The sequence below is a fragment of the Lygodium microphyllum genome, chromosome 24 (genome assembly GCF_053477565.2).
Source record: "Lygodium microphyllum isolate KBCC chromosome 24, Lygodium_microphyllum_v1.1.10, whole genome shotgun sequence".
Classification (NCBI taxonomy): domain Eukaryota; kingdom Viridiplantae; phylum Streptophyta; class Polypodiopsida; order Schizaeales; family Lygodiaceae; genus Lygodium; species Lygodium microphyllum.
The window spans coordinates 82,980,351-83,008,204 of NC_141158.1; the positions used below are offsets into that span (position 1 = coordinate 82,980,351).

A 27,854-nucleotide genomic window follows, 5' to 3' on the forward strand; every position below is an offset into this window, starting at 1 on the left:
TCTTTCCTCATTTTGAAGCTGCTCTTAATATTGTTTTGCATCATGTAGTAAAAGATCGTGTTGTGGTTTTCTTTCACAGCTAGGTCTGCTAGAAGACTGTAAAAATGGCAGAGGTGATGTGCCCTGAATGTAGAAGACCTACCGAAGTTGTCTTGGATCATGCAGCTGGAGACACAGTGTGCATGGAGTGCGGACTTGTCCTGGAGGCACATTCCATCGATGAGACGTCTGAGTGGAGGACCTTTGCCAACGAGTCTGCTGACAATGATCCTGTGCGTGTAGGAGGCCCGTCTAATCCTTTGCTTACAGATGGAGGCCTGGCGACGGTTATTTCAAAGCCAAATGGGGCACAAGGAGATTTTCTATCTTCACTAGGGCGTTGGCAAAACAGAGGTTCAAATCCTGACCGCACTCTTATTCAGGCTTTTCGAGGCATTGCAACCATGGCAGATAGGTCAGTCTGATTTTAGTCTTATCTGTGTGTTTAAAAACTTCAAAAGAACGCAGGAAAACGAATAGCAATACAACCTTCTAGCTTGCTTTATGTAAGGATGTTAGTGTATATTTCTTAGAGGGGAAAATGTCTAACTATTCTCTTAGGTCATGCACGTTATGAAATGTCCATGCATTTTGTTAGATCGTATTGGTTCTCAGTAATCATTGGTTTGTGTTAGATTCTATTGTATGGTTACCCTTCACATTCTTCAAACTTTCTCACAGTTTTCTGTTTTTGTGACAGGTTGGGTCTTGTGTCAACAATCAAGGTATGTTCACAAATTGGGTTGCAAAATTATGACAAACCAAGAATGGTTTTTGGAAGTGGAAATCAAAGTCAAAATGAACATTTCAGTGTATTAGTTTCATAATATGGCATGTCAGTTCAAGATAAGATATTGAGGCCATGCATTGCTGAAACACTTTGGTATCTTTGAACTAAGCAAAATCTGTTAATGCACACTTATTCAGGAAACTAACATGCAGCAAGAATTGGAGGCATTGATCTGACTGAAGTATTGATGGGCAATGCTCAAGCAGTTGAAGCTAAGGCTGAAGCGTCTGGACTGTGTGTGCCCTGAAAAGTGTAGCATACATGCAGGTTGAAGTAGTGCAGCTTTTCAAGGCTCAAAGCAGAGAATATGATATGCTTATGATGCCATCAAACTGTCTGCAGACTTGTCAGATTCGCAAAGCTTAACATACCAAACGTGCTAATGCAACCACAAAAGCAAAGGTTTAATCATAGGGTTCACAACTGGGAGATGACCATGGTAAATGATGCCTAACACTCCATCTCAGACACTGGGGGCGGCTAAACTCTGAAGGAGTGCAAATGAAGAGGAAGCATAGGCAATGGAAGAGCCATTGTGAAGATGCCTACCACATTGTCCATTGTAGGACAATACTGTGGCTCCAGCTCCTAATTCAATAACCATTCTCAAAACATAATGGTATTGGATCTCAATGTGCTTTATGTGAGCCTGAGACGTCAAGTTCCTAGCTATGGCCAGGCAGCTCTGACCATCACAAACAAAGATCAGTCAGTTGTCTGAAGGGTAAGCCAATCTGGGCTAACATCCACCTCAAACATGAAGCATCTTGGGGACTGGGTACCAAACAAGAAACTCTATAATTAGCCTTTGTTGAAGAAAGAGCAACAATAGGGTCTCTCTTGCTGCTCCAAGCAATAGCACATGATCCCAAGATAAAGCCAAAATCTATGATGGAACTTCAAGTGTCTAAATCACTTGGCCAATCTAAATCAGTTCAACCTGTCAGTGAGACCCCCTCGCTATACATGATCACATGTGTTAGGGTGCCTTGCAAGTGCCACAATAAAAGAAAGAGCAACGACAGGGTCTCTCTTGCTGCTCCAAGCAATAGCACATGATCCCAAGATAAAGCAAAAACCTGTGATGGAACTTCAAGTGTCTAAATCACTTGGCCAATCTAAATCAGTTCAACCTGTCAGTGAGACCCCCTCGCTATACATGATCACGTGTGTTAGGGTGCTTTGTAAGTGTCACAATAACCACAGAGCGCCTGCCCCCAATGGGCTGAAGGGGGCCTTGTATGAAAGACTCAAAATTGCAATTGAAGTAAAAACACATGGGCAGGTATGAATGAGCCTGATCATCTATAGCTAGTGACGTCCATCACTGCACTGCTCATGCCAGACAGCTTAGACATTTGGTCCATAGTGCATGAAGTAGACCCACAAGTAGTCACGCCAAAGGTTCTGAAGAACTAAGCAACATGACTTTGTTGTGAGATGGGTTATTGAAACACCTCAAGCTCAAGGAAGAAAGGTTCTAGGCCAAGATCTATCGTCTCAAGCTTCTTGCTCAGCAACTTCCTCCAAGAGCTATGTGCTTCCTATGACGATCAAGTCATCCTCATAAGTGATATATATCTCACCAAAACATCCTCCAACCTGAAGTAGAGGTTGGTGTGGTAAACTTGATCCTCTGATCTTCGGACTTTGAAACATGGTGGTTGCTCCATATAGATCTCCTCCTAAAGAACACCGTGGAGGTTGTGGTGCCACTTATGTTGTAGTAGAGCTTCCATAAGGGAAGTATACTCCTTATCCTCTATAATCCTATGCATAAGGGTATAGTTCACCACATTAAGTTAATCGACATACTGTTATTATCCTTGTTGAGGTTGTAACCTCTTTGATTTCCTAGAGGACATCTTGGTGGAGCTTGGGAAATGAGTGAATCTTGAACTTTTGCATAAGATTTCTCAAGTACGGTGTGCCTTGGAAGGCTGACTGTTGAGTGGGTCTTTATGGTGCTTTGCTCCTAATGGAAACATGTTTCTTGTAACTTTGGTTACTCTCCTCAATCTCATCACTCACCTCTAGTGTTAGCATGTTTGCAATAGATGGCAGTTGCTTGGGTAACCTAGGGAGAAGGTTGAATTCTTGATCAAGATGGGAGTGGGATTGGGATCCTTTGTGGAGTAGGAAGCAAAGGTGAAAAGAGAGGTGGGAGGGATGGATCCTATGCTTCAAGGGATGGTTGTTCTTAGGAGTACTGGTAGTTGAAGATGAAGGGCCACTTGGTAGAGGAGCATTTTGAATATCATCATTAAGGAATATGACATCATAACTGACAGTAGCCTTTTGTTTACCGCAGCACAGAGGAGCGGGAAAATGGAGTAGAGGAGCAAGAAAATGGAAAATGGAGATAGCCAAAAGGGCACAGGACAAAGGAAGGAAAAGGCGCTCCGGATGGAAGTCAGATCCTGAAAAATTTGAATGACGACCTCTCCAGAAGGCCTCAATGTCGCCTCGAGAAAAGAAAAGAGTAAAAGCGCACTATTAATTGGGAATGCGCTCCCGAATCCTTGTAAAAGAGTGTCAGGCTCACTCCTGTGCAAATTGTATGCACTAGTTGGGAATGGGATAAGTTAGAATGGTGGGAAATAGAAAAAGAGGGCCTAGGCTAATGGCCGGCCATGTAAAAAGTGGGGATGACCACCCAAAAAGTAGGGCATGTATATAAAGTTCAAAAGTGAATGAGAAGATCATTCTTGTGTGTGGCCAAAGCTTCTTCTTCTTCTTCTTCTTTTGTTTCTTGCCTTCTTGCTTGTGCTTGAGTGAGGGATTGAGAGAGTGTGTGTGAGAGTGAGGGATCGTGGAGAAGAAGCTTCCCATCTTCTCTCTTCATCTTCTCTTCTTCTCCTCTTCTCTTTTCTCGCGCGGCTATGGAGGATGGAGCTTGACGGAGAGGGCTTGAGGTTGCTGCAAGGATCGTGCAGCTACCAGAGTGCAAGAGAGAGGAGTGAACTCGATCGAGCATCAAGGTAAGCTCACTACACCCGTAAGATAGGCATTGCGCGTTGGCTATATGAGAGGTAGCCATGGCCGCTTGGCTTGAAACGCTTGATCAATAAGCGGTCCGTAGGTCTCGGGGTAGAGCTCCGTAGCTCCCCTTCATTTTGGTTCCGTTGCCGGGATCAACGGAATCAAGTCTCGAGCGCCGCGTGCATCGAATCGAGCATAGAAGTAGGGTTTGCAGCCCGAACCGGTACTCCAGATAGTTAGGAGATTTAGGAGGTTTTAATCCTTGGAGCAAGTAAGTATTTTGATTTGTTGTTAAATATTAGAGTAGGACTATCCATCTCCATCTCTGTTTTTAATTTTTGTTGCATTAGGTTAAGATTAGGATAGGAAAAAGAAGGAAAACAGAAAGGGTTCTGCTGTTGCTGGAAACATGGAAATAGGGGTATAAATTCTGGAGTGCTGTTCGATTCGAGCACCGCAGTGATTCTAGGTATGTGTGGCATTTCCTTGTAGGGTTTTGCACCTATCTAGAAGGCACTGGATGATTCCATGGAGTAGGCGCTGAGCTTGAGTTATCGCGCATAAACCGCGGCTGTCGTCTGCGTAGTCGGACTGCGTTGTCTTGGTCCGATTCCTAGAATCGGATCGTCCAACTGCGAGAATCAGACTGTGCGACTGCGAGAATCGGATCACCCTATCCGATCCGATTCCAGCAGTCGGACCCAGTGCTAAAATCGGACCACCCTGTCAGAGTCCCAGAATCGGACCACCTTGTCCGAGTCTCAAAATCGGACCATCCTGTTCGAGTCCCAGAATCGGACCAGCCCGTCCGATTCTCGGAATCGGACCACTTCACCAAAACTTAAAATAGAGGGTTTTTGAATCTGCCTGACAGTCCTGGCCACCCTGTTCATATCTTTGACCGCCCCTAGAAACCCAATTTAGTCCTTAGAAGCCAAAGACCAGACAGGATACCCGAGGATTCACCCCAAACAGCTAGACACTGAGCAGACCGAATTTAGAACTTGACTTGACTTTCGGAGTCATATCAGGCTATGAACGTGAGGGGAAGAGTGGAGTTTGCATTGAGCATTTCTTGCATCGGCACCTCACTTTTGATTTTATCACCAAAGGTGCACTACAAGAAAAGAAAAAGCCTGTTTTTGCACTGAGCTCTAGAAAGCACGAAGCACAACTTGTGAATAAGATTGACAACTGCTTTCAATAACAAGGAACTCATCAGGAGATATAATAACATCAAGGAATCCACTATTAGGAGAAGATCCCAAAACATAGTTGGATGCTTGAGAGCCCCATCAGTAGGACCTTAAGAGGACACGAAGATCTAGAAGGCGACAACATAGAGGATCAGACGCTGCTGGAGCTACTCAAATTGTTCGACGACCTTGTGGAGCTGGAAGTGGGAGCAATGTCAGGATCATGAGGCGGACAAGGAGAGAACCGATTGGACTTGGAAGAATTCCTAGTCTTAGTGCAGGAGTTAGTCAATGAGTACGACTTGTTGACTAGGACGGTAGTTCAGGACAGACCGGTAGAGGAAGTAATAGCAAGCCTAGAAGAGGAAAGAAAGGCGATTAGAAAGGCGCTAGAGAGCATAATTGCCTATAACCACGAGCAGAAGGCTAGGAAACTCCAACAAGATGTAGACATGTATGAGGCCCGACGTATGCTAGCCTTGGCTGGTGTAGCCAAAGCAGGGCCAAATGCAGAGAGAGAACGAGCAGCAGAGGTTGACTTATTGTTGAGTGAACTCGTAGCCAAGCGGCTCATGGAAAATACGTTCGCTGAGCAGAGCGCAACAACTTTAGCTATTGCATTACTCTCGGGATTAGGGGTCACGCAAGGGGCAATCTAGAATCCCTATTGTAGCAAAGCAGCTAGACAAGTATGAACCTAGCAATGACTCATATAGCTTTGTGGAGCAATTTGAATAAGTTTGTGAAGCAAACGGTCTCACGGACCTTGCACAACGCTCTCAAGCTTTCGGTCTGTGCTTAGGTGATAAGGGGAGAATTTGGTACACTAGTCTAGATGCAGTTGAGCACACGAACTTTGTTCGTCTTTAGGACCTCTTTATCAAGAGATTCTCTGAGGCAGGGTACTCTGACAATCTCATCGTCCGGTTGATAAACGTCAGAGGGAAAAGGAAGACGTAAGGGACTATGTCACTCATGTGCGTAGCCTCTTCAAGAGGATCCCTGCAAATGAGCGACCTAACGAGAAGGCTGTGTCTACAGTATTTATAAATGGAATTCGAAGCGAGGAGCTCTACAAGGCTTTGGCTAGTAACTCCACTCTACACCGAGACGTGTTAGCTAGTCTTTGAAGAGGCAATAAGGGTGGACGACCAGCTTAGGGAGCGAAGCATGAGGAACACCAGTCGGGACAGTACAAGTCAGAGAGCTCCAGAGCGGTCAACAATTTCAGGAGAGAGAGAGAGAACTCTAGCATACAGGATAAGGGAAAGAGTGTTGACCAAGGCCAGGAGCTGGCTGAGGTGAGAATGGAGCTTGCACGATTGCAAGACCAAATGAGGAAACTTGTGCGGTCACATGTGCAGTGTATATACTATGGCGGTAACCATCTCCCAGCCGAGTGCCAAGATCCTAGATCTAGGCCGTGCTCGAACTGCGGTAGATTCGGTCATGACGCATTACATTGCAGACTGCCAAGGAGATTTCCATATGTGCAGCAATACAACCCTCCATACTTAGGCAACATGCTACCTAACCTCTTTGGCAGGGGAGCCCAGTTGGCGCTTCTAGTACCAAATAACGCAAGACCAGCCATTCCTAGGCTAGAGATGAACCCAACAGGCATACCCAGACCACCAGGGCCCTATGTAACCCATCCACCGAGTGACGCTCCTGTTCACTATGTGGAAGAACCTAGTGAAGAGGAGACCTACGTGAACCCATACATATCCTATGATGAGGAAGGTAATTTAATCCTGATGGACTACCGACTAGTACTGGTGATGGCGCTAGGTAGAGGAAGAGATAGAGGCTTTGGAGGACCAAGCCAAGATCTAATCTCATGCTGGACTTACGGTCATCCAGGCCATATTTCATCACGCTGCTTGGAAATGGAACAGGCAAACAAGGACAAAGCTGACCTTCGATGCACGGAGTGCGGAATCACACACCTATTTCTTGACTGTCCTAGATGGAAGCCATCAACTAGTTTTGCCAACGTGCCCTCAGTACCCTTGGGGCTGTTCGGTGTGGAGACCTTTGACAGTGAGGATACGCCCATCCCACTACATGTCATGACGCGAGCACAGACAAAACAGACAGGCATCTCATTGCCTGGGCCAAGTAACGTGGATGTAGTCTCGTTGGGAAAGAAAAGCCGGAGGAGAAGGAGAAAGAGAACAGATGCAAAGATTATCCTTAAGACTGAGGAAGCCACAACGCTAGTGACAGGAAAGAGGGTCACTGATGGAGAGGCAGAGACCTCAGCTCCTAAGATAGCAGAACTAGGGAGTGCCAAGGTAGGGGAATACCCCCACCCCAAACGGCAACTCGAGGCTATATCCAAAGTCAAGGAGTGGGTCAAGGACGCCTAGGAACACCTTAAGGACATAGAGTCTACACTGGAAGACCGAATTGAAGATCTCTTTAGTGTGAGTATACTCGTTTCACCGTTGCGACCTCAATCGGGAAATGCACCCACACCAGATGAGATGCCACAGAGGCAAGACCAGGAAGAAGCAAGCTAATCAAGATATATGGCCAAAGAGTGCTGACCAAGGAGGAAGGCAACCACCTAGCAACCTCCTCACCACTTTAGTAACCACGCCAGTAACCTTGAGCCTAGGAGATTTGCTTCGGCAGCACCCTTCCTTATGGCAAGAATTAAAGCACTGGGTGGAGGGAAAAGAGGAGCACATTGCCGCTGAATTGCAAGAGCAAGATGCAGTCATGTAGATTCCAAGCCTAACGCTACACTCAGTTCCAAGGTCACTGCACGTCAATGCTTTCTGGGAAGGCACTGAGATGCATGCAGTCTTATCTATCTTAGCCTTGGGGGATGTAATACGAAAAGGAATTGTAGACACAGGCGCCGGTGTCAGTGTCTTGAGCCACGCAGTTCTACAGGCCTGGGGAAACCCACTCGTGGAAACGGCTAGGTTTAATGTCACATTGGCCAATGGAATGAAGGTCAGATCATTCGGGGTCCTAAAGAACTGGCTAGTGAAGGCCGCAGGGGTGCAGTTTTCCGTGAACTTCATTGTCATGAAGGGAGTGGATGACGACATACTGCTAGGCCGACCCTGGATGAGGAACGCTCGAGTTATTGAAGATTGGGGTAACAATCTCATCTTCTTGGGGAATAGAACAGAAGCGGTAAGGATTGAGATGGATACCTGGAAGACTACCCCAGCCGATCTTGATGCTATCTCAACCATGCTAAAAGCTGATGCACAGACAAGCGAACCCTATGGGTCATTGACCAAGTACATCCCTTGCCCTGAGGACGAGTGGGATTGGATGCACGTCTTGGCATCCATTGACCTACCGTTCTCAGATGAGGAAGAGCTATATACATAAGCTGCTAAATCCCCAAGCATGCCAGTAAGGGAGCCCATTGTGCCACTTTCCATGATGGTAGGAAGCTCACGTAACCCAGGAAAACCGGTCTTGTTCCATATCCCCACCAACAAGCTTGAGCTTCAGGAAATTATAGAGTACCTGACCGATAAACTGAAGGGCAACATGGCTGTCAATCTAAAACCCCTAAGTGATTTTTTGGCTAAGCTTGAGTGGAAATGGACCAAAATTCACGATCTGAACCTATTATACAATTGGGCTTTAGTCACTGATGAAAAGGAGATTGGAGAGGAAAGATAGGGGGATGATGAGCAGTTAGAGGGGCAAGACTCTGATGATGAGTACGAGGACTGCCGCTCTATTGGAGACGAGAGTGAAAAAGAGTTAGACACGATAGAATATGACACTGAAGGAAGAACGATTGAATAGATTAAGATAGACTCTAGGCCTAGAAGGGAAAGGGCAGGCTGGAATGTGAGAGGAGTCATGCGGATGGAGTGCGATAGATCCTGGTTGGAGCACATAGGAGCCATGGATTACGGGCAGGCAAGAGTGGCGCAACCATTGGTAGTTCTAGTGCTTAAGATGGATACACCTACTGAATTACGACCCCTTGGCGAAACTCCTTCCTCAAGCGAGGGATGTGAGTTTAACTTGGAGTCAGAAGTCAGTACGGAGAGTGATCCTGAAATACCCCAACCCTCTAAGGTTAGACGCACCAAAGGGGACTTGCCAGTCCACCTAAGGCGCAGACGGCTAAAGGAGGAGGCCAGGAAGCGAACTAAGGACTCAGAAGCAGAGAGACAAAAGAAGTGGCAGGATCTCCCCAAACGCTTCACAAAGTTTAAGAAGGGTGATAGAGTGGTGATTCTGCTAGGAGCAAAGAGATAAGGGCAAACCAGTGAGCCAATTGAGGGACCCACCAAGGTCAAGGTAGTCAACTTGGCAGGGGAAGGCGAGAAGTCTCGATCTGTGTTCATTGCTGACGACTTAACCAAGGATGAGGATGCTAAACTTGTTGCTCTCTTACGAGAGTATGTCGACGTGTTTGCTTGGTCTGTGGAGGAACTTAAAGGAGTCGATCCTAGGGTTGTGACCCATAATATCCCAATGGTTCTAGATGCAGTGCCAACAAAGCAACGACCTTACCCTATGAATCCCAAACACGCCTATGCAGTGAATGAGGAAATCAATAAGCTCTTGAAGGCGAGATTTATATATGAGATTGAGCATATGGATTGGGTATCACCTATAGTGATCGTAATGAAAAAGAATGGTAAAATTCGAGTGTGCGTGAATTACAAGAAAGTTAATTCTGCTACGAAGAGGGACAACTACCCCTTATCGTATACTGAGCACATACTGGAGAGGGTAGCAGGCAAAGAAGCCTACAGCTTCCTGGATGGCTTCTCTGGCTATAATCAAGTGCAAGTGTACCCTGACGACAGGCACAAGACTGCCTTCGCCACGGAGTGGGGTGTATTCACCTACATCGTTATGCCCTTTGGGCTAATGAATGCGCGTGTGACCTTTTAACGATTAATGTGCACCATCTTCAAGGATATGCTTAGACGCGAGCTAGAGGTGTTCGTAGACGACTTATGCGTACACTCTAGTTGGGCCAAACACTTAGAAAAGTTGAGAGTTGTCTTTGAACGGTGTTGGTTATACCTCTCGTTGAACCCTTTAAAGTGCCAATTTTGGGTGAAGCACGGATGTATCTTAGGGCACGTAGTGTCAAGGAACAACATTGCCACTGACTTCTCAAAAGTCAGGGTCATTGTCGACCTACCACCACCCATTAATTATAAGGGCGTTCAGTGTTTCTTAGGCCATGTGGGATACTATCGACGCTTTGTACTGAATTACGTACTGATTGCTAGACCATTGTACAAGCTGTTGATTGTATTCGAGTGGACTGAGGAATGCCAGCGTGCATATGAAGAGTTGAAGAAGGCGCTCACCATTGCACCAATCTTACGAGCCCCAGATTGGAGCATAACGTTTCATGTACACATAGATGCCTCTAAGTTTGCTCTTGGAGCTATTCTATGCCAGTTTGGTGAGCATAACCTTAATTACCCCGTGAGTTTTGCCAGCAGGCAGCTCACTGAAACGGAGATGAACTATTCCACTACAGAAAGGGAAGGGGTAGCCATGGTGTTTGCTGTAAAGAAATTTAGGCATTATCTGTTGGCTACCCCCTTCGTCTTTTTCGTTGACCATCAAGCCTTGCTTTATCTCGTGAACAAGCCGTGTGCTTCAGGTCGCATAGTCTCTATAGGCTAAGACAAGACAGTTTGTTGCGTAGATGTGTGTGTGAGCACGAGATGCACGATGTATTGAGAGAAGCGCATGGTGGAATAGCTGGAGGACACTTTAGTAGGGATACAAGAGCCCGTAAGGTGTTACAATCCCAACTATGGTGGCCCATCCTATTCTGTGATGCTACTAAATTTGTAAAACACTGCGATGAGTGTTAGAGAACTAAGGTACCTGTGCGCAAGGATAAGATGGAGTTGACCCCCGTAATAGCACGACAGCCCTTCGAAAAATGGGGCATTGACTTCATTGGATCTATCAGTTGTGCGGCACAGTACTCCCAGGCATGCTACATCATTGTGGCAATTGATTACCTGACGAAGTGGGCAGAGGCAAGAGCCACTAGGAAGAACGATGCTAGAACCACTGCGAAGTTCTTGTGAGAGCAGGTCCTTTCACGTTTTGGTTGTCCAATTGAACTAGTAAGTGATCAGGGCACGCACTTCATTAATGAAGTGATATCCCACCTGCTCTCGACCTTCCTAATCATTCATAGAAGGTCCTCGCCCTACTACCCTCAAGCAAATGGTAAAGCAGAATCCACGAATAAAATCCTAGTCAACGTGCTTACGAAGGTGGTATCCACATCACGAAGTGACTAGGATAACAAATTAATGACGGCCTTGTGGGCTTATCGTACAGCTTATAAGACGGCTGTAGGACAGACGCCCTTTAGGCTGACTTATGGAACGGAGGCCATTCTACCCTTAGAGTTCTTTGTCCCTAGCTTAAGGATAGCAGCCCAGGAGTGTTGGGAGAGAAGAGAGGCTTGGATCAACCGCTTAGTGGAGTTAGAGCGTCTCACGAAGACTCGATTCTTAGCCACCCACGCTCTGAGTTGTGAGAAGGCACGAAGAAAGATGTGGTTTGGACAAGCATGTCAAACAACGCAACTTTGATCAGGGGGACCTCGTTTTACTATACTCTGTGAAGGGTCGCAAACAGAAAATGAATTTCCGAGGACTAGGACCTTTCTGAGTAGGTACAATTAGTAGAACAGGCAATGTTGAATTGGAGACGCTCGAAGGTGAAGGAATAGGCTTTTTCAATGGTAGTCGCATGAAAAAGTACTATCCTCCTTCCCATTCGTTACACGAGCCACCTATGCTTGAAGCCCCTGTCAACGTTTGCGTGGACACTATTACCGAACTGACAGATCAAGATGAAGTAGTGGCACCCGCCTACCTACGAATCACGGTCACTGCAGAACGGACGTATTCTTTTAATGCCTTGATCGACGAAGGTACTGACTATAATATCTTGACGCATGACCATTGGACACGCATTGGTCAATCTAAATTACAACCCACAAACGCTAAACTCAGCCCATTTGGGGGCAACACTTACTCACTCTTAGGAAAATGCAAAGTGGCTGTCTCTATCGAGTCTGAAAGTATACCAATTTTCTTTTATGTGTTGCCAAACACTAAAGAGGCTAGTAATAAGTCACTACTAGGTCGCACTTTTAAAAAGCAGACGAACTGCAATGTGGACTATAACCTAGATCGCATCCATCTTGCTATAGGCAATGTGCGCATAGTGACTACTTTCAGCAAGGGTTATCTTGATCCTTCCACAATTGCAAAGCTACCGATAGAGACCCCTACGACCACGCCCATGACCAAGTCTAGGGAGAAGGGTTGTGATATCTCACCCCACGCTCAAATTGCTAGAACCAAGCCCACCAAGGCCATTCACAAGGCCAAGGAGTCCACGCTCATATGGGTGTCAAAACGACAAGGGCCACTTCCTTGTAAACCATAGAAACGTGCTTCTAAACGCAAAAACTATTAGTCACAGCCTAAGAGGCAGCTCAGATGCTATCGACATAGGCGCATGACCATGCCGCGATGGATTCCCAAAGATCTCTTGCGAGCACAAGGATACTGTGAGGGTAACCCCTGGATATGGGTGCCTAAAAGTGGACATTCAAGAGACTCAACTCTAAGCAACCTCACTCCAGCTAGAGAGGCTTGCACATACGGAGCCCAGGCTGCAAAGCAAGCTGGACTAGCACCGGTTGTGATTAATGAATTCCAACTCATTTATTGTCTAAAGCTAGATGCCCCAAAATTATCCAAGTCAAAGGAGTTGAGCACCCCCATGCCGGCTCAGATAGAATGCAGCACATCTCCTATGCCACTGGAGCCCCCTGCAGCTTCTCAAAGTGCTTCTGAGTGCAAAGTCCCATCTGTGACGCCATCAATGGAGTCACCATTGTCCAGCCCAATTGCACCATCACCATTAGCAGGTCTTAGGCCTTCGTATGAAAGACGATCTTTCCTTTCAGTGGCCAAGGATCTTTCTGAGACCTTGGGAGATGACGTAATGACATGCATCAAGGTGTTAGACGTAATGACATGCATCAAGGTGTTAGATAACACCTTCACCACATTCGCTAGGAGCTATGAGAGGCTTGACCTAGGACTTCTCGATGAACCCCTTGCTTCTGATGTTCGTCCGTTGCCATGCACTTGGGAAGACTATGAATTTATGACCGTCAAATTTTTCAAAATTGCCGCCGAATTAATTCCTAATGGAGAAATCTCAAAGGAGCAAGCCATTCTCAGAAGACTAATTACCTCGTATCGCAAGCTTGCTTGCTCTGCACCTGAACAAGAACTGGAGAAGCTCATGCAGCTTGCCAACTCTGATTGTTTGAAGAGCATGAGCAACCACCACCACCACCACCACCACCACCACAAGCTGTTCCATCAGGTGTCGAGCAGAATGTCGAAGAGGGTCCGGACTTTGAGCAAGATGCTGAAGAAGAGCAACAAAGAATGCCTAGTCCGCCTCTACCAGACCTCCCACTTGAAGAGCCCGAAGATGCCCATATGCCCGAGCGCATTGTGGCAGCCAGAAGAAGAAGACAAGAACTAGTAGAGGAAGCCCAACGCAGAGCACGATCATTGCCAAGACAATTCCTTGAAGAGCTTGTGCCACTACGGGGGGATCCCCATCCTATCGATTGGCCTCGGGAATTGGTCATATGGCGTCAACGGGAGTTCCAGACAAGGCCGTTTGAACTTTCATTTGCTTATCCAGGCTCTCTGGACCATGCTTTGCCTCTAGGTATTCTAGCCAAGATCAAGGATCTGGCTAATGATCTTGCAAATAGGTGGATAGAGGAAAGAAGCCTCATAATAACCAGATGGAGGCAAGAGCCTGAAGAGACAAGGTAAACAGGGTTTCCAAAACCGTCCAAGGCTACGAGGCACAATCGAAGTGGCGGAGGAGGATTTGGGATACAAATTTTGACGCCTGGACCGCCTTCTGCAGCTCGCTCCCTGAAGAACGCAACGACCCCATCTACATGCCCTACCCCCGTAGGCATGGAGTTGACTATGATCGAAATATTCATGGGGATTTTGACTTTTCTAAGATATATAATGTTAATGCCCGGAGCCCCGAGGAATGCCTAGTCTTTAGGTTAGAGGATCTCCTCCCATCTATCAACCACTTCCTCGCAGATTTTTCTTCTTGCCCAGATCCAGTCTTCTTAACTACCTGTAATTATCTTAGGCTTATCAAGTTTCTACTAATGCAGAGACCCATAATCGAGGAAGCCCACCTCCCTCCACTCTCTTTTGACATCAACCTAGGGATAGATAGTAGAGCCATGACTAGACCAATGATGAGGGTAACCCTGCTTCCCTCCTTTTGCCTAGAAATCTTAGAGGATATGAGTGATACCTGTTTCACGAGGTGCAATCAAAATTTATTGTCATCCACACCTCTGAAGGCTCGGGCCGGTATTAAAGAATATCTACAAAGTTGCACATTCCTATCCCAATGCTTGCGACCGCCTCATAATCCAGCTTAAGGTGATAGGCATTAGCCAGGACATCTTCCTTGTATGCAATTCTTCAAAAAAAAAAAAGGGAAAGAAAAAGAAAAAAAGAAAAGAAAAAAGCACAAGAGCTCACTTCACTCACTACACCTAGGGTTTACACCTAGCCCCTCCCCCTCCCCCACTTCACGCTTAGGGCACATCAAGGGCAGGACTTCCAGACCTGTCACCCTAAGTTTTGCACTGCACCTCCAACAACACACGAACTGGATCCTCAAGTGTGGGACATTACCAAGGGCTTACCCAAGGTTAGACCCATCTCCCAGTTCCACTACACATGCACTTACACCACACCGTGAGACAGACACACCCCTTAGGGAGTGCACAACTTTCTCTTGCAGGCTATGATCGTGACTCAATGAATGGTTACCCAGCTATAGAAGATCATCCACGATATCCGCTAATGACCGGGAATTTTTCCCTGAGTTGGACAGGACACCACTACAGGAGCTTCAGGAGCTTTTGCATACTCCGATGGTTGGATGGACCAACATGCTCGATGTAGCCGACCATCTGCCTGTTGATGGCTACCATGACTGAACCAAATCAAGCAGAAGGAAAACTTAGTGATGGATCCACCATTGGCATAGATTTTAGAACCTCATATTCTCCAAATGTTTGTTCAAACCCTTAGACTTGCGGATTGCTACATGGTTTTCAACAGCCGGCTGGCAATGAAAAGGATTAGAGATGCCTATGCAAAACCTTTATCAGCCGTCGTCGCAGAAGGGGAGCTACAACTGTGTGAGAAATGCTGAGCATCTTCATGAAGTCTAAACACGTCGGAATCTCTCTCGATCATCATAAATCAAACTCCACCTCTCATTCACAACATCACCTTTTGATTGTGGTAATCTATCCATCAGTTCCACTTAGCAACAACCCCAACTACCCCACTACTCCCCACCACAGCGCCATGGGACTGGCACTTAGCTAGGAGGGGGGTAATGTTTACCGCAACATAGAGGAGCGGGAAAATGGAGCAGAGAAGCGGGAAAATGGAAAAAGGAGATAACCGAAAGGGCACAAGACAAAGGAAGGAAAAGGCGCCTCGGATGGAAGTCAGACCCTGAAAAATTTGAATAACGACCTCTCCAGAAGGCCTCAATGTCGCCTCGAGAAAAGAAAAGAGTAAAAGCGCTCCCAAATTCTTGTAAAAGAGTGTTAGGCTCACTCCTATGCAAATTGTATGCACTAGTTGGGAATGGGATAAGTTAGAATGGTGGGAAATAGGAAAAGAGGGCCTAGGCTAATGGCCGGCCATGTAAAAAGTGGGGATGACCCCCCAAAAAGTAGGGCATGTATATAAAGTTCAAAAGTGAATGAGAAAATCATTCTTGTGTGTGGCCAAAGCTTCTTCTTCTTCTTCTCTTGTTTCTTGCCTTCTTGCTTGTGCTTGAGGGAGTGAGGGAGTGAGGGAGTGAGTGTGTGAGAGTGAGGGATCCTGGAGAAGAAGCTCCCCATCTTCTCTCTTCATATTCTCTTCTTCTCTTCTCTTCTCTTTTCTCGCGCGGCTATGGAGGATGGAGCTTGACGAAGAGGGATTGAGGTTGCTTGAGCTTGCCGCAAGGATCGTGGAGCTATCGGAGTGCAAGAGAGAGGAGGGAACTCGATCGAGCATCAAGGTAAGTTCACTACACCCGGCATTGCGCGTTGGCTATATGAGAGGTAGCCATGGCCGCTTGGCTTGAAACGCTTGATCAATAAGCGGTCCGTAGGTCTCGGGATAGAGCTCCGTAGCTCCCCTTCACCTTCTAGTTTCTATGTCATAGAGTTGATATCCATGGGTAGTATGGCTATATGTAATAAAGATTTGTTGCTTGGACTTGGCATCTGATTTCCTCTTTTTCCCTTCAAAATATGGACATAGGCATCACACTTCAAGACCCTAAAATGAGCAAATAACAGCTTGCACCCAAAATAAGCTTCATAGGGAGTCATGCTGGGAACAATAGATATAGAAGAAGTTAGAATGGTTACAAGTAGATACAATTGTGGCAACCGGCTGCCCAAAGGGGATAGTGTAGCTCCTAATGCTCAAGCATAGAGCTAGCCATCTCTAACACTATCTGGTTCTAGTGCTCAACCACACCATTGTGTGATGGCGTGATGATACTAGCATATCCTACATGAACGCACAATATGGTGTAAAGAAATGCCCTAACACAAAAACTCAAATACAATCGTACGACAAAGCACAAATTGATAATAGAACATAGCTAGGGCTAGGGTAACTCAGAGACAATGAACATAGTGAATAATGAAATGAATGAATCTGAACAGAATACAAAGCTCATGTAGCAAGCACACTATGAAGTGAATGAATAATGACCTCTGAACTCCTTTGTTTGGAGGACTAGGGTAGAGAGTATGAATTGGAGAGAGTGTCATACTCTAATGGATCGTGGAATGTAGCAAGGCAGCCTCTGAAGGTGTGTAGCAGCAGCAAATGCAGCATGGATGCCAGACGAGTAGGTTGGGGGCTGAAACAGCAAAATGCAGATTTGAGTGAATGCAGCCTGCTGATGACATGGACAAGGGCAGGTACAAAATGCAGCAAACAGCAATGCAGATCAAGTCGCTTGGTGCACATGATGGCTGGAAGGCAGCAAACAGCAGTCGCTAACGCTTGGAAGGACTGGAAATTAGGTGCCAACAGGTAGACAATAATGGGCAGCAGCTTGGCCGAGATATCCTTTGCGTATGAGGTGTGGACAGCTGAGAAAGGCATCTGCAAGCTGCAAAAACTAGATTGGGCTGAATGGAGGGTAGCCTGTCTATTTGTAGCGAGTTTGGGCCTCCCAGATTAGGGTTTACATCTAGGACATAGAAACTCTCTAGGACTATGTTTCTTTTTAATAACAGATTTTAATTCATTAATTAAATCGAGTTTTGGGGTCGTTTTAATAAAGCTAATGCATTTTAGCTCAACATATGGTTGGTCCTCATGGGATGCTATCATGAGGATGTGAAATTTGGATGCTTTGTATAGCATTTGATTAAGTGTTAATCAAGTGTGTAAATATGAGGTGCACATGTGATACACAAGTTAGCTATTTCACAATGACGAGTCAAGGGCCTCGAGAAGTCATGGGTATCAAAGGAAAGAGTTGTAATAAGTTATCCTTGATAGGTACTAGGTGGTTCATAATGTTTGATTTTGGCTTACAAGATTTTAATGGCCATTAATGTTAGTGGTGACATTAGAAATTTGTCATTAATTAATTAATTAATTACTGGCAGGTCAAGGGTTAATCAATGCCCAAAGATACTTGGATGAAAAATTGGTCTAGCCAATTTAATTGTTGGTTGGTATAGTTAAATTAATTATTGCTAAAAAAGATAACTATGCCAACCAACAATTAAAGTGGCTAGACTAATTTGTCATCCAAGTATTCTTTAGCATTTATTAGCTCCTGAACTAGCATTAAGTAAAAATGTCTATGCCAGTCAACAATTAAATTGACTAGATCAATTTGTCATCTAAGTATACATGAGTATTTATTAGTCTTGAAAATCGGCATTAATTAGTTATTTAATGCCTAGTAAACTAATTATTGCTCAAAAAATAAATTGTGCCAACCAACAATTAAATTAGTTGGACCAATTTGTCATCCAAGTATTCTTTTATTTATTAGTCTTTGAACTGGCATTAATTATTTAATTAAGGCCTAGTTTCTAATGTTAAGACTGAGATTAATGGCAAATAAAATCGTCCAGGCTGAAATTTGGCACCAAGTACTACCTATAGTACTTGCCAATGATAACGTATTACAACTTTTGCCCTTGATATCCACTAACTTCTCATGGTCCTTGGCGTGCCATTGTGAAATAACTAGCTTGCACATCACACATGTACCTCACATTTGTTAGAGTGAAGCAATGCGAAAGGGAATGACCAAGAGAGAGAGAGAGAGAGAGAGAGAGAGAGAGAGAGAGAGAGAGAGTGAAATGCAGAAAATGTGTAGTTAAAAATGCTATATAAGGATGCATAAATATACGCGGGTGTAGAGTGAATGTTTGCGCATGTCTCCACCTCAAAGATCTGTCTCCCTCAGCCTTGAGGGCAGTCTCCACGGTCTGTAGCGCTGAAAACTAGGAGCACAATTGAGGAGGATTACAAAAACCAAGGCCAATAAGCACAAAATGCCAAAAAATAGCATGTTTTCAACCAGTCTGTGACTGCCACATGGTACTCCTGCTGTACTTGTCACCTAATGTACCTATTGTACCAATTGCTCTTGTTGCTTCTGCTTGTCTAGGGAATGCCTAGCTCTAACACCCCTTCTCAGATTTTGGACATGGCAGAAGGCTAAGGGATCTTGAGTATTGTCGAAGTAAAGCCTGGGGAAGCGCCTTGGTAAACAAGTCTGCAAGATTGTCCTCTGTCTTACAATAGACCAGGGAAATAGTCTCATCCAGAAGCTTCTCCCAAATGAAATGGTATTGGATCTCAATATGCTTGGTACAAGTGTGAAACACAGGATTCCTTAGCCAAGGCAATGCAACTCTCATTGTTGCACTAGAGAATAGTAGGACCACTCTGCGGGCAACCAAGCTCCTCCAAGAGCCTGCGAAGCCACATTGTCTCACATGTAGTAGAAGACGCCACTTGATACTCTGCCTCAGTCAAAGAGAGGGCAATCGTGGGTTGCTTCTTGCTGCTCCATGGAACAACACTAGCACCCTAGGTAAAGTAGTAACCTGTCATGGACTGCCAATGATCCACATCACCAACCTTATTTGAATCACTCCATCCTGTAAGTACAAAGGCTGTAGCACCGGTACCAACGGGATAATAGATCCCAAGATCAGGAGTCCCTCGTAAGAACCTCAAAATCCTCTAAGCAGCTTGCTAGTGCACCATCTTGGGCTCACTCCTGAACCCGGTCAGCACACCTACAACATAATATAAGTCAATACGAGTATTAAGAAGCTAGATCAGGGAGCCAACCAATTGCCTATAATGGGTAGCATCCGCCAAAGGAGAATCGGATTGAGCTGTAGCCTTCCAATATGGGTCCATAGAAGTTGTAAGAGACTTGCATCTCTCCATCTTGCACGTGGTCAAGAGCTCTTGTATATATCGTTGCTGGGAAACAAAGATACCCCTTGGAGTCTAATAGATGTCATGACCTAGACAGAAGTGAAGAAGTCCTATATCCGTCATCTCAAACTTCTCATAAAGTGCTGCTTTTGTCTGCTCGACCATTTGAGTATGATCACTTGTCACAATCTAGTTGTCCACATAAAGTGAGATATGAACATAAAGCTAGGGGCCAGCATTGGAATGCCGATATCCCAATTTCTCTTGGAGCAACGAGACAATCTACTCATTCCAAGCATAGGGAGCCTGCTTAAGGCCATAGAGAGCCTTCCTCAACTTGTACACCTTACCATTAGAAGAACCGAAGCCTATCGGGTGTTGTGTAAAACCTTTAGCAACAAGACAAGCCTTGTGCTTGTCCAACATGCCATCATTGCGGTACTTGGTCTTGAAGTCCCATTTGACTCTAATGATCTTTTTATAGGGAGGCTTCAACACAAGATACCAAGTGCTATTCCTCTCAATCGACTCCAGCTCTTGCTCCATTGCTTTCCGCCAATGATCAGGTTTTAAAGCCTCCTTCATGGAGGTGGGTTCTCGATCTTGCATGACACGAGTCATCAAACAGTAATTAGTGTAAACAAGCTTAGTGTGGTGTGCTTGGTTCCGTTGAGAACGCCGTGGGCCATCTTGCGGCTACCATTCCTCAGGGACCCTCTCAATCTCTGCATCACGAAGAGTGTCACGAGCCTAACGAGAAGGGGGCCAGATCTGGCCTCCTCGCTCTCCATCTGCTAAAGTTTCAGGAAAGTCTATCGACGATTCGGGAGGAATTGGTGAATTGGGTGGTTGAGAACCAAGGTCCTCGTCTGAAGAAGAGTCCTCAAGAGGTAGAGGTTCCATCGGGATCTCCAAGAATAGGGTTTCCTCACCTCCCTTCGAGACTAGAACTTCCACGAACCTAACATCACAGCTCATGTAGACATCCCGCTTAATGGGATTATACAATTAATAGCCTTAAGACTGCGAGCTATAGTCCACAAACACTTGTCTTTTGGAAGCCGCTTCAAATTTGTCATGTTGTGTCTTCAGGATGTGAACATAGGTATCACACCCAAAAACCTTGAAATAAGAAACATCTGGCTTAGACCCAAAGTACGTCTCACAAGGGGTCATATCAACAACAACGGAAGTAGGGGATCGATTAAGGATGTAAACTGTAGTAGCCATAGCCTTAGCCCATAAACATTGAGGTGTTTGATGATGCTCCATCATGGTACGGGGCATCTCGATCACACTATAATTCTTCTGCTCCAATATGCCATTCTCTTGAGGGGTACTTGTACTCCTAGTGAATACCATGATGTGCACAAAAATGAGCAAGCTCATTAGAAACAAATTCTCCGCCCTTATCCAATTGTAAGGTCTTTAGCTTCCTGCTCGGTTTTCCTCAAAGAGCAACCAATTCTTAAAGTTGAAGAAAGCCTTGGACTTCAACTTCAGAAAATAAGCCCATGTCATCTTGTTGTAATCATCCACAATTAGCATGAAATACAAGCTCCCTCTAAGGGACTCCATCCTCATCGGTCCACAAAGATCGGTAGAAACAACCTTCAAGGGTACTGAAGACCGCCTCGAAGCCTTGCTGGGAACAACATCACAAGTTTGCTTCCCACAGATACAGGATACACAAGGTTGCTGGCTCACCACAATATTTGGTAAACCTCGAACAAGTTGTCTCTTTGATGCCTTTCAAAGGTAATGGTAATTGAGGTGGCGAAACTGAGCATGTCAAAGCTCGGACTAAGTTTGTGAGGTAAGAAGAAGAGATGTCAAGGTAGAAGAAGATTGCAACTTCTGGACTCCATTCTCCTCATAACCTAAAGAAAGAACCTGTCTCAATCCACGATCAAGAATTTTGAAAAGAATCCACATCAAATTCAACCAAAAGGCGGAGTGCACAAATCTTGTGCATTGAAAGGAGATGGTACCTCAAGGCCGGCACATAAAGCACCTCAAATGTATGGGCACCACCTCGCCCATTTGGAATAAGATGCATGTCTCTTCGGCCCTGTATGGGAATAGACGAATTGTCACCAATGAGAATCTCGCCATGCGAAGGCCACAAATGAGCCTCAGCTTGTCAATATGCTCCCGCATAGAAGATGACTTGTTGATACTCATGGTCCACATTTGCACTTCCAAAGAAACTTGCTTCATGACGGTCATCTGATTGTACGTTTGATCAAGCTCCAGCCATATCTCTTGGGCCACTATTAAATGCTCAATATGAGAGATAATAGTTGTAGTACATGAGAGAAATAAAAACGAGCAGATGCGAGCATTGAGTTAATCCCAATGTGCCTAAGGCTATGCCAACTCCACCTTATCATTGGAAGAGAGTCTGGACTTGTCTTGCAAAGAAGTATGATGAATAGTCGCAGTAACAAGCTTCGCAAAATCATAGGACTCCAAAATGGCAAGCATCATGACTCGCCAGATGCGGTAATTCTTGCTATCGAGCTTTTGATATGATGGAAGAGCTGGTAAGACGTCGATCCAAGAACAGAGAGAGAGAGAGAAAGAGACAGTGAAACACAGAAAATCTGCAATGAGAAATGCTGTTTTAGTATGCAAAAATATATTTAGGTGCAGAGAGAATGTCTGTGTATGTCTCCACCTTGAAGATCTTAGTCTCCGTCAGCCCTAAGGGCAGTCTCCACGGTTTGCAGCCGAAAAATTGGGATCACAATTGAGGACTGTAAAAACCAGGGCCAATAAATAGGCTAGCAAAAAGTGCAAAAAAATACCAGGTCGGCTGTATTAAATGTAGCTGACTGCTGTCCGACTGCCACGTCAGCTGCCACGTGGCACTCTTGCTGCACTTGTCACTTGCTATACTAGCTGCTCCTGCCTGTCCAGGGAATGCCCAGCTCTAACAATATTTGCACATTTGATTAGCACTTAATCACATGCTAAGCAAAGCATCAAAGTTTCACGTCCTTGTGATAGATCTTCTCCTTGAAATCCTTGCAATTTCCCTCGATTGCATTGCAATTTATTGAAAGCAGCCATTGTTACTACTAGAAATACATGCTAGCATCATGTGCATCTATTGCTTAACCTTGCTCATGCCCTTTGCGTGTTCTAAATTCCAACTACTTAAACCATTTACGATCCATATACATGAATCATAACCACTCTTAGAACCGTAAGGGACACCTCCACATGCCAAAACCCAACATTGGCCACCAAGGTAAAGTAATGCATAGACTAAGCATAACCAGTGCCTCATAGCAATGATGTACCGCATGATACTCATGTAAAGTATACATCAACTGCAAACTACATGCAACTCATGTAAATGTACTTTTCTTGCATAACTTGCAAATGCACAATGCATGTCAATCATTTATCCCGTACATGCCTTGCAAATGTACATTCCATGTATTTCATACATGTCAATGATCTTGCAAATGTATATCATATTTGAATGTACACTCCATGTACTTCATACATATTAGTGGCCTTGCAAATGTCATGTCTCCAATTGCAATTTTGGAAGCACAGATATGCACGTGAAAGGTTATTATCCAATCTAGGGCTTGTAAAACTAGTGTATTCTTTAGAGCCTTCTTCAACACCTCATAGGAAGCTTCATCCATTCCTAGATAACCAATAACTTATAGTGTGGTCAAGCAATTGAAGCATAGTTCAACACCAAGCAATGTTAGTATTTGGTATATTCAAGTAAACATTAGTTTTAGTGTCTAGGTGCAAGCCATACACATCTGTATTTCAACTCGTAGTGACTAGTATATTGAATAGTGATCCCAACGGTAGAGATATTATCAGGATATAGTACCTTGGATACAAACAAAGTACATCTGAGATCCTCTACATAACTGAGTTGTCCATCACTAGGGGAGTGGAGGTACAAGCTCCTCCTTGAGCATTAGTAGTATCTGGTATATTCAAGTAAACATTAGTCTGGAGTCTAGGTGTAAACCATACGCATCTATATTCCAACTCGTAGTGGCTAGTATACTGAATAGTGATCCCAACGTACTATCAGGAAGTGAAACACTGAGGATGATTAGCCAAGTCACCCTCCTCCATCCATTTGCATCCGTTATAGGTGAAACAATACTGAAACTTACCAAGTAGCACATGGAAAACTCCACCTTGAACTCTTCATCTCCCAAAACTTGGACCAGGTTCTAGGTCTTTTCCCCTTTGGATCGCAGAGATCCTTGGATCTTTCACATTGTTGCAAAAAATGGTACATTGGCTCTCATGACCGGTAGCACTTTATGGAGCATTTGCATGACTAACATTAATACCATGAGTTTCAAACACAGTGGGATGCATATATGCATTGCCAAACATACTACCTTGTGTCCTAGGCATGATGCGAACATTGCTATACAAAGGATTTTGCATTGTGCATTTGCCATTCCTGGATACATTAGTCCCTATATATTTTTCATAGGTGGGGTTGCATGCCAAATATATTTGATCCTTGCATCCCCTTGGCTAAGCAAACCACCGCAAAATACCCTAGGTGACCTACATTGGCATGCATGCCTTGCTATCCAAAAAGCATTGGACTTGCACTTCCAAGTCGGTCTTGCATATGCATCAATTGCCCCCTTGGCGTCATTTGGTTATGCTCATTTCACACATTTGAAACATCATGCTACTACACGAGCTTTTCCTTTGGTGTATCTTACTATCCTGAGGCTCTTGAAGACGATATTTGTTTCTTATCTTTGTTGCCCTCTTTTAAGAGTTTCAAAAAGTGCATAAACCAAGGATGATTTGCCAATTGCATGAACTCTTTAGTTGTCCTCAATTGATCCTTAAATTGGTCATTAAGTTCCTCTTTCTCTTGTTAATCATCAGCATCAAGAGGCCTAGAAGGATCCCTCCTTTTGTCCAATTCCCACATTCTCAATTTGTTACCCATGCTGCGTGCCTTGTCCAGGATCAGACATTGCATTTCCTCCAGGAAATCGTGCCCAAATCTTGTTCCCCTCTCTTCCATGAAGCGTCAGCCCTCTTCCATGCTTTCCTGGAGCTCAAGAGCAACTGACCAAGCAGTGTTGAGACTGTGGTGACCATCTCCAACCCTCCAGGAGTAGCCCCGTAAAATTCGGCGCAAAATGCGAGCTACTTCCTGGCCAGATTGACAACACCCCAGTCCTCCCCTCCTTCTTGGCTCTCACTCCCAGCTTATTGCAGGTTCCCTATAGAGAGGAAGTTGGAGAAAGAGAAATTTCAGAGTTTCTTTGCCAAATTGGCTCAAATTTAAGACTGCCTTGCTATGAATAGTTGATTGACTACAGCCCACCATTGATAGGAGCCCCACATGTAGTCGCATGTCCTTGTGGGTCCCAAAATTGCTGTCACGTGCCTACAAGTAGCCTACAAGGGCTGTCACCTCCTTCCAATAGACTTTTGATCAGTCGAGGGCAGCTCTTTGACAGCCTCCAATGGCTGAGTTGATTGCCAATGGCTAGAAAATTGTCGAAATAGCTCTCTCTCCTCCACTCCTAGCTTTGAAACAAGGAACCACCAGCCTCTATTAGCCTTTCCCTCACTTGCATGGGCAAGCTTTGCCAAGTGGTAACCTTCTAAACGCATTTTCCAGCCCAATTAAATCAATTATTAATTCTTGCTTTAAAAAGAAAAATAGTGCCAGCCAACAATTAAATTGTCTAGACCAATTTGTCGTCCAAGTATTCCTAAGCATTTGTTGGCCCTTGAGATGGCATTAATTAGTTAATTAATATGTAGTTCCTAATGTCATCATTGATATTAATGGCTATTAAAATCTTCTAGCCCAAAATTTGACACCACGTACCACCTAGTACCTATCAAGGATAACTTATTGCAACTTTTGCCTTTTGACACCCATTGACTTCTCAGGGTCCTTGGCTCGTCATTATGAAATAGCTAATTGATGCATCACATATGCACCTCATGTTTGTGTATTTCATTAACACTTAATCAAATGCTAACCAAAGTATCAAATTTTCACGTCCTTGTGAAATAGACATCAACTCACCACATCGATCTACCCTAAAAGTTTAAATCTTGCAATGAGAGTGCCTTCCTATGATGATCCTCTAGTCATAAAAGCTTTGAATTGTGTGTAACTTGGACTTTAGAAAGAAAGCCCAAAGATTTGTGGAGAAGTCATCAACAATTAATGCATGGGGCTGCATGCATCCACTTGGACAAGCTCGAGAGGGGTAGTGGCTTGGCAAGTTGACTTTTGTGGCAAAGGGTCTTTATGTTCTTGCTTCATATGCAACTGTGTGCTCATTAATGCATGTTTCCCTGGTTTCTATCAAAGGTATCCTGTTGCTGCTGCATCCCCCTAAGTGTTGCTCTTTTGATTGTGGCAATACCAATAACCATTACTGGTGGCTGGCTGACCAAGTGTAGTTTACGAGGTGTTCTCCTTTCACATCTCCCTGTATCTTCATATGGATTTTCCATGGAAAATGATCTGGATTGTGCTGCAAAATGGAAATTTGTGTTTTGGTTATTATTTTGTTTGCTTAATATTCAGGTCATGGTCCCTCCTGCATTTGCTTTTCAATGACTGTGGTCGTGCATATACTTTTGTTTCTTTGACCCAGCTTAAAGGACTTTCAGAATTCACATAAATGCTCTGTTGTGTGTGTTGGTGTAATAGTGCATTTGCATGTGCATGTTGATGTTATGTGAATTTTCAATTTTTCTGATGTGGCTTATTTTATTTCCTTTCTCCTGCTGTCCTTTTTTCTGACTGGGTGTTTTGGGTGGGGCATGTGGAGTTGTGCAAAGGATCGAGCAAATGAGATTTACAAAAAAGTGGAAGATGTAAAGTCTATCAAAGGGAGAAATCAAGATGCAATTCTTGCTGCTTGTTTGTATATTGCTTGCCGCCAGGAGGATAAACCAAGAACCGTGAAAGGTGATAATGTTACCTGTCACATGGCTGAATGGTTGCTGTTCACCACCTGTAATGTCCTGTTACCTAATGGCATTAACAAACCTTTGAAACTACCAGAAATTTGCTCTGTAGCCAATGGAGCTTCAAAGAAAGAGATTGGGCGAGCCAAAGAGTTTATAGTAAAGCAGCTTGAGGAGGAAATGGGGAAGTCGATGGAGATGGGTACCATACATGCTGGTGACTTCTTGGTGAGGTTTTACTTGCAAAACTTGTTTATAATGGTACCTATCATCCAATTTATACAGTTGGCTTCTAACCAGAATTTAAATTTTACTGCGATATGCCTGATTTCAGAGAAGATTTTGTTCCCATTTAGGGATGAGTAATCAGTCAGTAAAAGCAGCCACTGAAGCAGTCAAGAAATGTGAGGAACTAGATGTCAGGTACAAGCCCACCACAGTATTGCATATTACTCTACATGAGCATGGGCTATTCATTAGTCTTTTCAAAGCCCCAGGATGTTTTTGCTTGTACTGTAAGAATAGCATAGCAAGGATAGTTGTTGGAGGGTTATGCAAGATATTCTTGATTAGGATGAATTTCAAGAAGAGTCAAAGTGCTCAAAGATTGTGAATATTGATCCATCTTTGAGCTGCATGTCACTTGATTTGATGGAACTAAACTCTGGCAATTGACACATTTTTATAACCTTATGTTCACAGCTGTCTTAATCCACTTTTATGTCTCTCGTCAAAGTGGATACTGACCCATATTTACCCACTTGAATAAAATCCATATTTAATGCAGGAGGAGCCCTATCTCTATTGCTGCTGCTGCTATTTACATGATATCTCAACTTTCAGATGACAAGAAACCAATGAAAGGTCTGCCATTCTAGATTTTGTGGTCTCTTCATTGGCTTTATTTTGTTCTAAAAGTCTTTAGGATTGCAGACATATCCCGTGTCACTGGTGTAGCAGAGGGGACCATACGGAATTCATACAAGGATCTTTACCCACATGCTTCAAAGATTATTCCAGACTGGTTTGCTAAGGATGAAGATTTGAGGAATCTTTGTGCTCCATAGCTTCTTTTTGTGTGCTGTTTTCTTCTGCATATGGTATATAGTTGAAATCCACTTGGCTGTATGGGAGACCAAAAGTTTTCTTATTTTCCTTTCGACTTGAGGGGGCTATGAGCAAGCACTTACACTGTTCTTCTGAGCAAGGAAAGAAGCTTTTGGTTTGCTCCTGTGACAAGTACTCTCCAGAAACCAAAAATTTGTAGTGAACTGAGTAAAAAGCTTATTGGTTTTTACATAA

General features: G+C 44.4%; 1 protein-coding gene across 1 annotated transcript; it reads left to right on the top strand.

Moving 5' to 3' along the window:
- Window positions 1-27,854, top strand: LOC148015300 (transcription initiation factor IIB). Its single transcript, XM_087665055.1, has 7 exons — window positions 1-454; window positions 740-764; window positions 26,424-26,553; window positions 26,650-26,780; window positions 26,887-26,975; window positions 27,340-27,416; window positions 27,486-27,854. Exons 1-7 carry the CDS (start codon window positions 105-107, stop codon window positions 27,617-27,619), a joined length of 936 nt encoding a protein of 311 aa, XP_087521181.1. The 5' UTR covers window positions 1-104; the 3' UTR covers window positions 27,620-27,854.

Excerpts from the sequence above, each read along its gene's own strand:
- LOC148015300 (XM_087665055.1), top strand. The coding sequence starts at position 105 with ATGGCAGAGGTGATGTGCCCTGAATGTAGAAGACCTACCGAAGTTGTC. Across the intron at positions 26,781-26,886 it reads TACATGCTGGTGACTTCTTG|AGAAGATTTTGTTCCCATTT; the intron begins GTGAGGTTTTAC and ends GCCTGATTTCAG. Across the intron at positions 26,976-27,339 it reads TGTGAGGAACTAGATGTCAG|GAGGAGCCCTATCTCTATTG; the intron begins GTACAAGCCCAC and ends TATTTAATGCAG.